This window comes from Tamandua tetradactyla, chromosome 2 (assembly GCF_023851605.1).
Source record: "Tamandua tetradactyla isolate mTamTet1 chromosome 2, mTamTet1.pri, whole genome shotgun sequence".
Lineage (NCBI taxonomy): Eukaryota > Metazoa > Chordata > Mammalia > Pilosa > Myrmecophagidae > Tamandua > Tamandua tetradactyla.
This window is the reverse complement of record NC_135328.1, coordinates 8,768,676-8,783,933: the sequence shown is the minus strand read 5'-3', so window position 1 is coordinate 8,783,933 and position 15,258 is coordinate 8,768,676. Positions and strand designations below refer to the sequence as shown.

Genomic DNA, 15,258 nt, shown 5'->3' with positions numbered 1-15,258 from the left:
TTGGCAGGGATGGTTTTGGTTGGGGGTTGACAAGTTATGGTAGGGAGCAATGTGTAATTGAAGCTTGTGTAGTAATGACCTCCAGAGTAGCCTCTTGACTTTGTTTGAACTCTCTTAGCCACTGATACCTCCTTTATTACACTTCTTTCCCCCCTTTTGGTCAGGATGGCATTGTTGATCCCATAGTGCCAGGGCCAGACTCATCCCTGGGAGTCATCTCCCATGCCACCAGGGAAACATTTGACCCCTGGATGTCATGTCCCATGTAGGAGGGAGGGCAATGATTTCACTTGCAGAGTTGGGCTTAGAGAGAGAAAGGCCACATCTGAGCAACAAAAGAGGTCCTCCAGAAGTAACTCTTAGGTATACCTATAGGTAGACTAAGCTTCTCCACTACTTACTTAAGCTTCACAAGAGTACGCTTCAAGATCAGGGGCTTGTCCTATTGACTTGGGTGCCCCTAATGTTTGACACAGTATCAGGAGTTTCCCTGGTGGTAAAGTTTAATAGTTCCATGCTTTGTCCCATCCCTCAAGGGACTTTGCCAATACTTTTTGATCATCTGCTTAATATACTCTAGGATTTATCCAGGTATTACATTAAGATATACAGGATTAAAGGCCCTCATTTGTATTCTGGGCTCCCTGTGTTTGGATTGTTTAAATGATCTAGCCAGACAGGCTGAGTTAGGTTATGTGCTATAGAAAATTTAGATTCCAGACAAAATAAACCTTTCTTCCTTTGGTCCCAAGAGTAGATGAGGTTCTAAAATATAGACAATGTCTTCCTAACCCCTGTGTTCTGAATTACCTTAATCCTGACCTGATCAGCTTTGCAGAAAGCGACAGTTGTGCTTATGGTGGCAAGTGTGGAGCCATCACTTCTTACCTGTAATGTTGCTGTCTGATAAAAAGAAGCACACAAATGTTTTTTTCCAAGTGCAATGCATTTTAAAGGGCAAAGGTTGCAGAGTCAGCCTTAGTCCTGGAATTGGGAAAATGGGCCATGAACGTCCAGTTAGAATGGAATATTGGATGTGCAAACTGGTGCAGTATAAATTAAACATGTGGAAGGTATGAGGATGTTAGCTAAGTAGAATGGGGTGTACCCTCACTCTCATCAGTTATAACAAGCCATCTTTACAGCCTCTGGGAATGCTGCACGGCCATGCTGGTAGCACTACAGAATGTGGGATGGGGCAGGCAGAGTCAAAGACATCCAAGAAATATGGGTCTTTCTAGATTTAGCCCTTATTGTGAATTATATGACTCGATGAAGCCTGATTGGCACTAGGCAGGATTTTGAGGTCAGGAAGCATTATCTTTGACATGGTCCAGGTCTCCATTTAACTCCCCACCATCTTCATGGATGTGTGTGTTTGTCTACCTGTTTCTCTCCCTCACGTGTGCAAATCACACACACACACTCACAAACACTTCTTTCACGTGTGGGGCCTCCCAAGCCTTTCTCTTTAGCATTCTACCATGACCCAATCCTACGCCTTTCTATTTACAGCTCATGCTCCCCTTGGCTGTGCAAATCCCTGTGCACTCTGCATTCCGACTGTGATTTGTTAGGGCAGCTCTGGTTGTCATCCCTGCCCCAGGTGAGGAACCATGGCTTGAAGAGCTAATGTTAGCTCAATCACATCAACAGAAGTAGCTGAGTTGGGACAGGATGTCAGCCCTTCCGACCTATAGCCTCTGTCCCACACCCCTTCGCTGCCTTCTGCACCAGGGAACCTTCACCTGCCCGGGGCTCTTTTCCTTATTGAGCCTCCCTGTCCTTTGCTCATTCATAACGTTAATGAATCATATTAACATTATGGGGCGGTATTTGATCATCTAATTTATTGGTAAAAATGCTGGATTGCCAGAAGGTACAAGTTAAATTTATAGTCAAACCACAACAGCTAACACAGTACATTTAAGTGGAGGCTTGAATGTAATTTTGTCCCCAGGAATATTTAGCAGTGTCTGGAGATTTTTTTAGTTGTGGCAGTTTATGGGGAGGAGGAGCGTTGGTACTGTTATCTTGTAGGAAGAGGCCAGGGCTGTTGCTAAACATCTTACAATGCACAGGACAGCTCCCACAACAACGAAGTATCTGGTCCCGATATGTCAGTATTGTTGAGGTTGAGAGACCTTGAGCTAACCTAATGAAAGGTGCCAGATGGAAACAGGGCTGAAACCAACAAAGGGAGCATGAGAGGGAGAAAGACAGTAGTCTTGATATGTAAATCCAGGATAAGGGGATATGTTTTGACAACATCTGAAAAAGGGAAGCTTTTTATCAGCCACAAGCCAAGAGTGGTTGCTGCACAGCTGATGCCATCCCACACTGTGTTCCTGGAATCATCCAGTACACACCCAAGGAAGAGGCATTTGCCTCTAGCATGTGCTTCTTAGATTACAGTAGCAGCAGAACATCTGGTGAGACTTTCAAGAAGGTCGTAGACACAACACATTGGGTGGGGCAAAGTTATCAGGATAGTGAAAGCTCTTGAAATAAAGTCATGCAAGAAAGGATTTATTAACTTGAAGATGGGACAATGGTAACTGAAATCAAGTCTTTGAAGATTGCTTTGGAGAAACAGAACTGCAAGGGTTCTGTGCATTCTGTGGGGCAGAAGACGGATTGGGAGTGGAGGAGGAGGTACAGGGGAGTCAGATAAGAAAGTGCTTTCTAGCTGAAGCACCAAGAAAACACTGAAAGAATTCTCTCAAGAAGCAGTGAGCTTCATGCAGGAACCATGTTCTATCAGAAACAGCCAGGCCATCTAGCCAAGAGACTGGGGATTCTAGAAGGAGTTTAGAAGAGCTGGTCTACCAGGTTCTCTGACTCTGATACTGGAGTACTTCATCTGGACTAAACAGAAACTAACAAAAAATGCCTGTTATAACAGCAGTATGCATCTGCTGTAGAGGCCCTGAGAAGTTAATGTCAGCATGTTTCCATTCGGCAGGTGTTTGTGAGCAGCTACTATGTCCTAAGCACAAGAGATGCACCTGTGGATAAGATGGTCAAAAAGTCCAGACCTAGGTGGGCCACATGGCTCAGCAGGCAGAGTTCTCGCCTGCCATGCCGGAGACCCAGGTTCAATTCCTGGTGCCTGCCGATGCAAAAAGAAAAAAAAAGGCCCAGACCTTTGGAGCCTACATTTTAGGGCAAAGCAAATAAAGAAGAGAAGATAAACAAATAAAGAAGGGGGCTGACTTGCAACGAATGTTATGAAGGAGATAAGAACTTTAGCGAGTTAACTGTGAGTGAGGGGCATGTGGGAGTGGGCAGAGGCAGCCACCCTGGGTTGGGCCATCAGGATATGCCCCTCTGAGGCTGGGGGCTGAGAAGAAGCCAGCCATGCCAAACAAGGTAAGACAAAGCAAAACAAAACAAAAAACATTAGAGGCAGCCCATCAGCAGGTATCATTACAGGCTGTAAATGCAAAGGCCGGGAGATAAGAAAGGGGTGGACACATTGGAAGGACAAGAGGGAGGTGGGTGTGATTAGGTATTGTGTGCACAGGGGCAAAGTGAAGAAGCTGAGGCTAGAAGGAAGCTTGGACCAAATCAAGTAGACCTTCGTAGGCCAGGCAGGAGAGTGCGGGATGGGATGTGGACTGAGAGAGGTTTGGAAAACATCAGTGACTGCTGTGTAGAGAATGAATTAAAAGGAGTGTAAGAGTCTAAAGGAGACTATTAGATAAGCTTTCATCTACGTGAGAGATGGCTGTGGCTTTGCCTGGGTTAGCAGCAAGGGAAATGAGAAGTGATGGCCTGAAGATACACTTTGGAGGAAACCTGATAGGAGAACCTTGGAGACTAGCTCATCTAAACTCCTTCGAGTTTTCTCAGTCCCTTGGTACATGGCCTGTCTGCATCTGATAGAACATGATTCCTGAAAGGAGTTCACTGCTTCTTAATGGAGCCTGTGTAACTGGTGCTTCTGATAGAAAAACTTTATCTGACTCAGTAGATTAGAGTGAGGAATGAGTGAAAGGGAAGAAACCTGAAAGTCTTCAGAGTCTTGCTCAGTGCATCAGTTCCTCAATCAGGAGAGGCCAGGAGAGAATATACTTGGGGAAGGACATTGCATGGAGAATGGTGGCTGCATTGGGGGGACCATGAAGGTTGAGTTGCTTGTTAGACATCCAAGTGGAAACACCAGGTAAGCAGATGGAACAGAGGAGAGAGACAGATATGGGAATCGTGGACATGTGGTAGGTAGTGAGAACTGGGGACATGGATTTACCTAGGGAGCGGGAAGAGAGGGAGACGGGGCTTCACATCCCACGCTGGGTTGCAGAGTGAGAGCGATAGTGAGGGAGACAGAAGAGGAAGGAGCCAGGGAGGGGTGAGAATTAGCAAAGAAAAGAGATTGACACTGAAACGGGGCATGCTTGGCTATGTGCATACTGCTGAGAAGTCCAATAAGATAAGGACAGGTGTGAACATTGGATTTGGCAACTTGGAGGTCAGTGGCTTGGCAAGAGTTAAGTTCATGGAGCAGGGGGAATTAAAGCCAGGCAGAGGGCAGTGGGTGGGAGGATTAAAGTGAGGTGAGGAAGTATTGGCAGAAAATATGAAAAGAAGTGAATAAAATGATCCACCACCCCATCATTCTCATTTAGATGCATGTCCTTTTAGACACTCTTCTTTTTTCCCACCATTTTTTTTTTGTGTGTGTGTATAAATATATTTTTTCCTTTGGCATTGGTAGGCTCCAAGAATCAAACCTGGGTCTCCAGCAGGGCAGCCAAGAATTCTGCCACTGAGCCACCGTTGCACCACCTTGTGTATATTTTTAAATGTACAGTCTTTAGGAATTGGATGGCATGCCCATGTGAACTCTTTTAGCTATAAAGGGAAAAGGGAACTTGTTTTGGTTTGGTAAATGCTACCGAAATGCAATATACCAGAAATGGAATGGCTTGTTAAAAGGGAATTTACTGTTACAAATTTATAGTTCTAAGACCATAAAAATGTCCAAACTAAGGCATCCAGAGAAAAGTATTTTTCCCCAAGAAAGGCTGATGGCTATCACATGAGAAGGCACCTGGCTGGCATCTGCTGGTAGTGTTCCCGGTTCCCTTGCTTCCAGCTTCTAATGCCAGTAGTTTCATCTCTAAGTGTCTGTAAGCCTTCACCTAGCTCCAGTTTCCTCTCTAAGTGTCTATAAACCTTCACTTGGCTCCTTTGGGACACAACTCCTGGGAAGGCACCTGGTGATGCCTGCTGGGCTCTGCATCTCCAAACATCAGTGTCTAAGCACCTGCTCTCTCTGTCGACACTTCAAGCATCTCCAAATATCTACATGTCTTTCAGCTTTGAAGCAACTGTTCTCCAAGCATCTGTGTCTGAGGTTCCTCCAAAATGTTTCCCCTTTTAGAGGACTCCAGTAAACTAAGCAAGACCTACATTAAATGGGTGGAGTCATATCTCCATCTCATCAAAATGTCATACCCACAATTGGATGTATCACATCTCCAAGGAAGTAATCTAATCAAAGTTTCCACCCCACAATATTGTTATCAGAATTAAAAGAAACTTGGCTGCCCCTACAAGATTGGATCAGGAAAAAGGACATAGCCTTTCTGGGGTACATGACAGCTTCAAATCGGCACAGAACTAGATAAAAAAATTTCTGTCTTTCCATATTTACTGCCAGTAACAGTGGGAAAAAGAAGAAAGTCTAAAAGGACATGTATCTAAATGAGAATGATGGGATGGTGGATCATTTTATTCACTTCTTTTCATATTTTCTGCCAATACTTCCTCACCTCACTTTAATCCTCCCACCCACTGCCCTCTGCCTGGCTTTAATTCCCCCTGCTCCATGAACTTGCTCTTGCCAAGCCACTGACCTCCAAGTTGCCAAATTAAGGAATAATAACCAATAGGTAATTGATAGAATTTTTTTTATCTAGTTCTGTGCCAATTTGAAGCTGTTATGTATCCCAATTACCTATTGGTTATTATTCCTTAAAAAAGAAAATCTGTCAATTATCTATTGGTTATTATTCCTTAAAAAAAAAAAAAAGCCTTCCTTTACATGTGTCATGTACATTTGCCCCTGGCAAATATAACTGTGCTAACTATTTTAATCATAGTAATAACATTTTATATAACATTTTGAATATTTTGTAATAAAAGGCCTTAAACTTGGTGACAGACTCACAGAAGATCTATGAAAATGTTGAGGTTATAAATAAGGTCAGGAGAGTAGAAATTTGTATACTCAACAAAAATACGTACATGTACATTTCAAACCCAGGCATTTAGAAGGTCACTGGATTTCAAGAATTATATAAACTATCCCACCAAATTTGAGTGAGCTGAATAATTCCATCAATCATAATGTATAGTGTGATTATGGACATTTAATTTGTTTCATATATTTCTATAACAAAGCCATGTTCTGCATTTGTCAAAAGAAGGGTATATATATATATCCCTAAAAAGTAAAACTGGAATGTTCTATACACATTCTTTGAAAATCTGCTTTCACCTAGTAATATCCTCTAATAAACAAATGTTTATTTACTGCTGTTTTAGTTTGCTAGCTGCCAGAATGCAATATACCAGAAATGGAATGGCTTATAAACAGGGGAATTTAATAAGTTGCAACTTTACAGTTCTAAGGCCGAGAAAATGTCCCAATTGTTCTATAGAACAAGTCTATAGATATGTCCAATCAAAGGCATCCAGGGAAAGATACCTTGGTTCAAGAAGGCCGATGAAGTTCAGGGTTTCTCTCTCAAGTGGAAAGACACATGGTGAACACGGTCATGGTTTCTCTCTCATCTGGAAGGGCACACGGTGAACATGGCATCATCTGCTAGCTCTCTGTCCTGGCTTCCTGTTTCATGAAGCTCCCCAGGAGGCATTTTCCTTCTTCATCTCCAAAGGTCACTGGCTGGTGGACTCTGCTTCTCGTGGCTATGTCATTCTTCTCTGCTCTCTCTGAATCTCTCACTTTCTCCAAAATGTTTCCTCTTTTATAGGATTCAAAAAAACGAATCAAGACCCACCCGAATGGGTGGAGACATGTCTCCACCTAATCCAGTTTAACAACCACTCTTGATTGAGTCACATCTCCAGGGAGATGATCTAATTACAGATTCAAACATACAGTACTGAATAGGGATTAGAAAAAATGGCTGGATTTATAAAATGGGATTAGAATTAAAACATGGCTTTTCTAGGGCACATGCATCCTTTCAAACCAGCACAACTACCTATGGTGTGCCAGCAACTGTTCTAGCCACTGAGATAGGGTAGTGAACAAAAGCTGTACTAGTCTCACCATCACAGAGCTGACACAGGTGAAGGGAGTGGGACAATCAGTGAAATTACCAGCACAGTATGATATATTAAGGGCTTGTAACCCTTTGGACATAGGTGATGGAGAAAAATAAAGCAGAGAAGTAGATTATGGAGCTGCAGGAACCATGAAACATTTTTCTGCTACTAAATGAACACTTAACCTGCATCATGAAAAGGCCCCAAAAGAGTGAGTGATGCTCAGCTGCTGTGACTCTGGGGACAAGGACAGGCCGGCAGAAGAGCTCACATCCAGTTTCCTGGTCCTCATTAGGTGCCTTCAGGGAACTGAAACTCACTGAGACTCTGGAAAGTCTAAGTGTTGGCTAATGGGAAAAGCACTTCCGGACCATTCACATGGGGATTTGTCACCATCTGTGATGAGGGAAAGAGGCTTTCTGGTGGACGAGAAGAGACCACTGTATTGAGCTGGGTTTTGGAGACCTCACCTCTCGGCAATCTGAAGACTCTTCTTTGAGAACACATGCTTGTGAAGATGTGCACTGAGACGCAGAGGGCGTGGCAGGCTGAGGTGCACTGATGGCCGGGGGTGGGGGTGGGGGACTGGGCTTCTGAGTGCCAAAGGCCCTTTTTCTGTTTTTAAATGTTGAGATTTTGAATAAAGTGGTTTGATACCAGGAGAAAAATAACTGGGAATGTTGAGATAGACTAAAAATAGGGAATCAGTTATAGATACTAATGAGAAGATAATTCGAAGGATCTCAGTGGGAGTTAGAACTCCAGACTTTTCCTGGGGTCAGAAGAAAAGTGAGATTTAATTGCACTTGTAAGAAAAAGTGACAGGTGTGTATAGTACCATTGATGGGTGTGCAGAAGGAAAGGGTACAGCAAGGGAAGATGTTGGACTGGATTTGTCCCAAGGCTGATAAAGCAGTTAGATGTTGAAACTGTTGTGAGAAGTCCAAGTGAAAAGATAAAACTCTGGATTTGCAATATTGCACCATTAACATATGAAAGACAGAGCTGAGCCCAGCAGCCTGGACAACGACATGCCTCTGGAGGGTGGGTGGAAAACAGAAGAGAATCCTCTGCCTGCCCAGAGGCCTGGAGTCAGACATCAGGGCAGGGTCTCAGGGTGGGTAAGTGGGGGCCAGTCCTGAGAAGGTGTAAACAGGAGCACCACAGATGTTGTTTATTTCACAAGCTAAGTAGCCAAAGGATGTAGGCTAAGTTGTCCTTGCAGTGACCCTCTCCCACTGCTGAAAACCACCACCACCAAAAACAACAAAATGTATTTATTTCAAGGTCCACAGCCAGGGTTGGTCCAGCGCAGGAAACCACACCATCAGAATACTTTCCACAGAGCACAGGGCTGCCCATTCTGATGGATCTACTACCCAGATGGGATCAAATCTGAAATATACCATCTGGAGTGAGTTGATTGGCTCCCCTCAAAAGTCCTAGCCCTGGCACTTGTGAATGTGACTTTTCTGGGGAAATAGGGTCTTTGCAGATTTAATTAGTTAAGATGAGGTTATACAGGATTAGGTGGGCCCTAAGTCCCGGGGCTGATTTCCTTATAGCAAGAGGACACAAGACACCCAAGGAAGAAGGTCATGTGGAAATGCAAACGGAGATGGGAGTGATGAGCCCACAAGCTGAGGAACACCAAGAATTGTTGGCTACCACCATAAGCGAGGAGAGAGGCATGCAACCTCTAGAGGAGCCCGCCTCTAGAGGGACTTTGGACTTCTGGCCTCTAGATCTGTGAGAGAAAAAATCTATGTTGCTTTAAGCCACCCAGTTTGTGGTCATTTGTTACAGCAGTCCTAGAAAACTAAGACACACACTATCAAAGCCATACGGGAGCACCCCCCACATGTACCTGGGGGACTAGCCCCTTGCAGTTCTGTTCCAAGGTGGGAAACGCTCCTGGAGCCTCATCATGGCCCGTCTTGTCTTGTGTCAGTTCACTTCAGTACGGGCTTCATGCCTCCTGGAACGTGGAAGGACCAAAATATTAGTGCTGATAGAAATATTGGCAAGCCAATGTATTTTTTTTAATTATCGTTATTTTATAAAGACTTATATAAATTAAAAAGTATTTGTTTTAGTTTGCCGGAGTTGTTGAAATGCAATATACCAGAAATGGGTTGACTTTTCCAATGGGATTTATTAACTTACAAGTTAATAGTTCTGACACCGTGAAAATGTCCACACCAAGACGATACCTGGACTCTGAAGACAGGCTGCTGGCGATCCTCAGTTCCTTTGCCACACTGCCAGGCACTTGGTGGTGTCTGCTGCTTCCCCCTTCTCTCCTGGGTTTTGTTGCTTTCAGCTTCTGTGTCTTTTCTCTCAGTCTCCTCTGGGGTACATACAGTTTCAAACCTTCCCAGGTGATTTGTTGACAGTTTGTGGAAAATGCTGTTCTTCCAGCTTCACCCTGTTAGTTGAAGCTAATGGTGAACTGTAGCTAGGTAAAGAGTGCTTTGAAAGCATACAGAAAGGCAAGCCAGTCAGGGACAGTGATATAGCAGGGATGGCATTAGAGTTAAGTCCACAAGGAGGGGTTCAGAGTGGTAGGGGGCACACAAGCAAAGAGAGGGCTTTGAGCAAAGACGTGGTGGTTCTCTGTGGTCTCTGCATGGGATGTCTTAGACATACAACAAAGAGGCAGGGAGGGATGAAGGCATGCTGGAGGGTTTGGGCAACATTTGGGGGCCAAGGGAAAGTCACTGGAGGGCCTGTGTATCGAGAGCAGGAGGTGGCAGGAACTGTGTTGATACACACACATGAAGGAGGAGGAATAGGTGAGGGGACAGCAGACCGTGGTGCTTACAGCAGTGCAGCCTGGAAAAGATGTGGCTTAGGTTGGGCGTGACAATCAACATGAGATTAAAGAGTTTATACCAGCACCACTTGGGGGAAAAGGGGATAGAATGTTGGAAGGTGATGTTTTTGTTTCCTTGGCTGCTCAAGCAAATACCATGCAACAGCTTGACTTAAACATGGCAATTTTATTGGCTCACACATTCCATGCTAGGAAAAGTCCAAATCAAGGCATCATGAAGGCCATGCTTTCTTTCTGAAGGCTGGCATTCTGGAGCCAGCCACCAGTGATCCTTGATCTGAGCTCCTCTGTCACATGGCAATGCATATGGTGGCGTCTCCTGCCTCTCCCTTCTTTTCTAGGTTGTGTTGCCCTTCAGCTCCTTGCTCCCATGGCATTCTCTCTGTCTTTCTGAATTTCATTCCACTTATATAGGACTCTGGTAATAGGATTAAAACCCATGCTGATTAAGGTGGGCCACACTGACTAAAGTAACCTCACCAAAAGGTCCTACTTACAGTGGGTTCACACCCACAGGAATGGATTAAGTTTAAGAACAGGTTTTTCTGGGGCACATATAGCTCTAACCCATTGGAGTGAGCATGAGAAAAGCCAGCAACGCTGGAACGACTCTGAGGCTTTAGCTAGGGCAGCTGGGCTGCTGCTGTGGCCACCACCTGGACCAGCTAGGCAGAGCTGGGAGGCAGCAGGTAGTGGGCTTGGCCCCGTTGGTCAATGGCTTAACATTAGCCTCTCCTGGCATTTATTGGAGCTGCAGGGTTGCAGGCCCATGCACTGTCAGAATCCCTGAGTGATTTACACTCCTGGAAGTTTGACAAGCTTGAGAAGTGCTGGCCTAGAGGGTAATGAGGTCAGGGGGAGGGAGGTAGAGGAAGGTTAGAAATGCAGGTGGGGGTCACCTAGCAGTACTGATAGTTGAGACCCTAGGAAAACCTTCTGCAAGAAAAGAATAGAGCTTGAGAAAGGAGAGTTTAGAGCATTTGCTATTTAAGAGGAGGGTGGGGATCCAACCAGCAACAAAAGCCTCATGGACAGATTTGCTTGAGAGGAAAAAAAAGGGGTAACCTTTCCTTCCAAAAGATACACCAATTCACTATTTTTCCAAGGACATCTCTCTCTCTCTCTCTCTCTCTCTCTCTCTCTCTCTCTCTCTCTCTCTCTCTCTCTATATATATATATATATATATATATATATATATATATATACATACATATATTGACAAAAAAGTATATATATATACTTTTTTTGTCAATAGCATTCTTATATTTTAGAACAAATATGGATTCTTCTTTGAAAACAAATCTTGCTGAAAGGTGAATTTTTAGAAACTTGTTGGCCAAAGAGAAATTAGTCGTTGATGGTTTAATGAGAAGCTCAGCAAGAAAATCATTTCCTTGTACTGTCAAGTATAATTAAATCCTCTATTTTATTTGGGGCTCACCCAGAGGCATTATTTGATGATATTGCCTAGAGAAAATTCTAATACTTCTATGAGGCAGGTGTTCTTATGTTTTACAACCACGTGTAATTAACTCACATTGAAAGGCTGTTTTTGCGTCATCTTATGTGTGTGTAGCATGAAAACATGAGGTTTCTCTAGGAACTGGTGGAGTTATCTAGATAATTATCTATTGATAACAACCCCTTTTGGTTAAAATACACACTTCTCTGGCTACTTTTTGGACTAACAATATGTGTCCTGTTTTACATATTCACAATGGAGAGAAAACACTTTCCCTATGAAAAATACAAGAGCCTCCCCTTTTCTCTTCTGAAGAAGACATCCCTTGTGGAGTTTAAATGTGCCTTTGTGAACATTTTTTCCATAGCAGCACCATCGTCAGTTGTGGAAGCTACACTTTTTCTTTAATGTCGATTCGGATGGGAAGTGGCAGATGCCCAGCACAGGGTCTGGCTGCTTCGCTTTGCTGCCTGTCCTAAATCTCAAGAGAAGTAACTGGTTTAAATTCACGCTTGGGCTGTACAGCCGTCTGCCCACCATCAGGGCAGCTGCTGGTCAACCCTGTTTTGCAATAATACTTCTCTTTTCAGCGTGTCTCTTTCTTAAGAATTGTCTACCCCCACCAAAAAAAAAAAATAATTGATTTGGTGACTTTTGTGAACTGCTTTCTTTTTAGGTTAAATGTTCAGGGGGTGGGGGTGGCGGGTTATTTGGAAACTAAAATAATGAAGTTAGCGTGCTGGGGCTGTGCCACCGAGTTGAAAGAGGAAAGAGATTCTGTTCTGAACTGGGAGGATTTGCCTCCGGTTTTAAAGGCGGCAGATGGTGTCCTCGCTGACCAACGCTTTTCTCGCCTCTGTTTTCCCCAGGTGGACGCCCCTGTGCGCGCTCACTCCGGAGCTGCGGGCCGGGAGGTGGCGGTCATGGCCAGCAGCGCGTCCGACGCCGCGGGCCAACTGCCCTTCTTTTTCGGCAACATCACGCGGGAGGAGGCCGAGGATTACCTGGTGCAGGGGGGCATGAGCGACGGGCTGTACCTGCTGCGCCAGAGCCGCAACTACCTGGGCGGGTTTGCGCTGTCGGTGGCGTTCAGCAGGAAGGCTCACCACTACACCATCGAGCGCGAGCTGAACGGCAGCTACGCCATCGCGGGCGGCAGGACGCACGCCAGCCCCGCCGAGCTCTGCCTCTACCACTCCCAGGAGTGCGACGGCCTCATCTGCCTCCTCAAGAAGCCTTGCAACCGGCCGGCCGGGGTGCAGCCCAAGACCGGGCCCTTTGAGGACCTGAAGGAGAACCTCATCCGGGAATACGTGAAGCAGACGTGGAATCTGCAGGTGAGCTTGGAGCCGGTCCTGCCGCTTGGGGCCCGCTTGCTGTGGCATGGCCCGCAGTCGTCCCAGCTTACCTGGACAGCCATGCGCGGGGTCTGAACCCACAACCTTCTCCTTAGTCAACTTCGGTTAGAAATTGACTTGCTCTAAGACAGTCTTTCCTTTTCTCCAGCCCGGTGAAGAGGGTAAGCCTTTTAAGGGCAGTGCTGAGGGTTTCTCCACCAAAGGAAACCGTGGTTACCCCGTGCTAGCTTATCCCTTCTGGAGAAACTTTCAGAGGTATCCCTTGCTTTTTATGTATCATGCAAAGGTCATACTACACATGTCGATGGGCGCTGAATTTTGTAGCATCATCATTTCTCTTGCAGAGCTGTCCACGCCAGCTCACACCTAACCGCATCACCCCTTTTCTGGCCGTCTGTTCCCCGCAAATGTGTACCATCGTTTATTTAGCCAGTACCTGTCGATAGAGGCTCTTGTTGTTTACAAATAATGCTGCCCTAAGATATTTTATACCTGTCTGTCTTGGTTTGCAAGGCTTAAACAATAGGCGTTTACTGGCTCAGGCTTTCAGAGGCCAGAAGTCCAAGGCGTTGGCTAGAAGGCTGCTTTCTCCTCCCAGACTTGGTAGCCTGGTGCTGGCGAATGGTCCTGGGCCTCCCCATCACGTGGCAGTGTCCTCTCCTTTCTCTTCCAGCTTCCAGCTCATCCCGGTGGCATTGTCTCACTATGTCTGAATTTCTCCTGCTAATAAAGGACTCCAGCAGTCCAGCTTAAGACCCAACCTCATTCAATTGGAGCACACCTTAGCTGCAGTAACATTTTGGTGAGCTCTTACCTGCACTGGGTCCACTCCCACACCTATGTGGGTCAACCTGAGGACATGAGTGATCCCAGTTACATAATTCATTCCAGTACTTGGCTTTTAAGCAATCTCTCTGCGGGATAAACTCAGACAGGTTGGCTTTACCAAATCCAAGGATGTGAGTTTCAATTTGACGTATATTGACAAGTTGCTATCCAGAAAGGTCACAGAGCTTTTGACGTTTTACATTCCTACCACATTCTTAATAGTGCCAGGTATCATGAGCCAACAAGTTTGATCAACAGGCTCCTGCTCATACTTAAGTGTTCAGCAGTATTTTCTTGCATGCCCTGGATGCATGCTCAGTGTTAACTTTTGCTGTGTTATTTGATACGTACAGAGTTATGACAGTTTAGACTTTTGAACATTATATGCAGTAACTCTTTTTAGACCTTTCGTATTTTTTGTCTTATATGCAAACTTTCAAATGAATTTTGATATGATGGGCCCTGAATTTCTCATTAGTATTTATTGGATATATCTTAGACCATCCTTATACCTTTTTAAAAATTCAGATAAATTGCACTTATTGAGATATAATTTACATACAGGAAAAATCATTCCTTTGAGGTATACAGCTCTGTGATTTTTGGTAAATACGTAGTATCATGTAACCCCAACCTCAGTTAAGATATTAACAGTCCATTACCCCATCAAGCACTATCCGTCCCCTCCCCCAACCCTGCCTCTGGCACCCACTCATCTGTTTTCTGTCTTTATAGTTTTGACTTTTCCAGAATTTCATATAAATGGAATTACACAGCATCTCGACTTTCAGAGTGGCTTTGCTCTCATGGCATGAGGCACTGGCAATGCATCTGTGCCATCGCACGCTTCAGTGATTCGTTCTTTGAGATGGTTGGGTGGCATTTCATACCCTTTTGCTTTGTTCCTGTACTCCCTTTGTTTTAGATGCTTGTCTGGTATGTAACCTATTGCTGGTTTGGGTTCTGTTCCCAGCTGTGAAGCATGATAAAATTGCCATCCTTACACTCCTTTCCATCTATCCTTCTCCCTTCCATCTCCTAGTTCATTTGGTTACATTTTTATTCTTACATCCACTGGTTCTCTTTATAACTCCAAATAATCCCTTTTCAGTTCCCCTTTTATTATTATAAAGAGTATCTATTTCTCTCCCACAAACAAAAAGGAGGAAATCGATTCACCTAGCTTTCAACCCATTTTCCCACTTTTTTTTTTCCACATTATTATTTGTACATTGTCAAGCTTGATTTTCTGTGGTCACATTCCCTGCATTTGCAGGTTGCAGGTTGCATGGGTGCTTGGAGCAAAGCCTTAAAGAAGCAGATGGGAAAGCGCACGTCTCCTTTATTGTACACACCTCTCTGTGTGTCTACTCCCTTCCCGGGCTCCTTTATTGTTATTAAATGACAAGCTGAGCTGAAGCCCCTAGGGCTGAAGGCTCTTTCTCTAGACCTCATGGATATAATCAGACAG

The 15,258-nt window shown here is 44.7% G+C and overlaps 1 protein-coding gene across 5 annotated transcripts in view; it reads left to right on the top strand.

Moving 5' to 3' along the window:
* Positions 1-12,415: 12,415 nt before the first annotated feature.
* The window catches only part of SYK (spleen associated tyrosine kinase), a 59,147-nt gene continuing 56,304 nt past the window's right edge, over positions 12,416-15,258 (top strand). For 2 of the 5 annotated variants that reach the window (XM_077139523.1, XM_077139516.1), the window contains exon 1: positions 12,449-12,938. In XM_077139523.1, coding sequence (XP_076995638.1) covers positions 12,525-12,938 — 414 coding nt within the window. In that variant the 5' untranslated portion in view covers positions 12,449-12,524. Of the gene's footprint in view, positions 12,939-15,258 lie in introns of all 5 variants that reach the window. The other 3 variants (XM_077139500.1, XM_077139497.1, XM_077139508.1) reach the window with 3 other exon arrangements.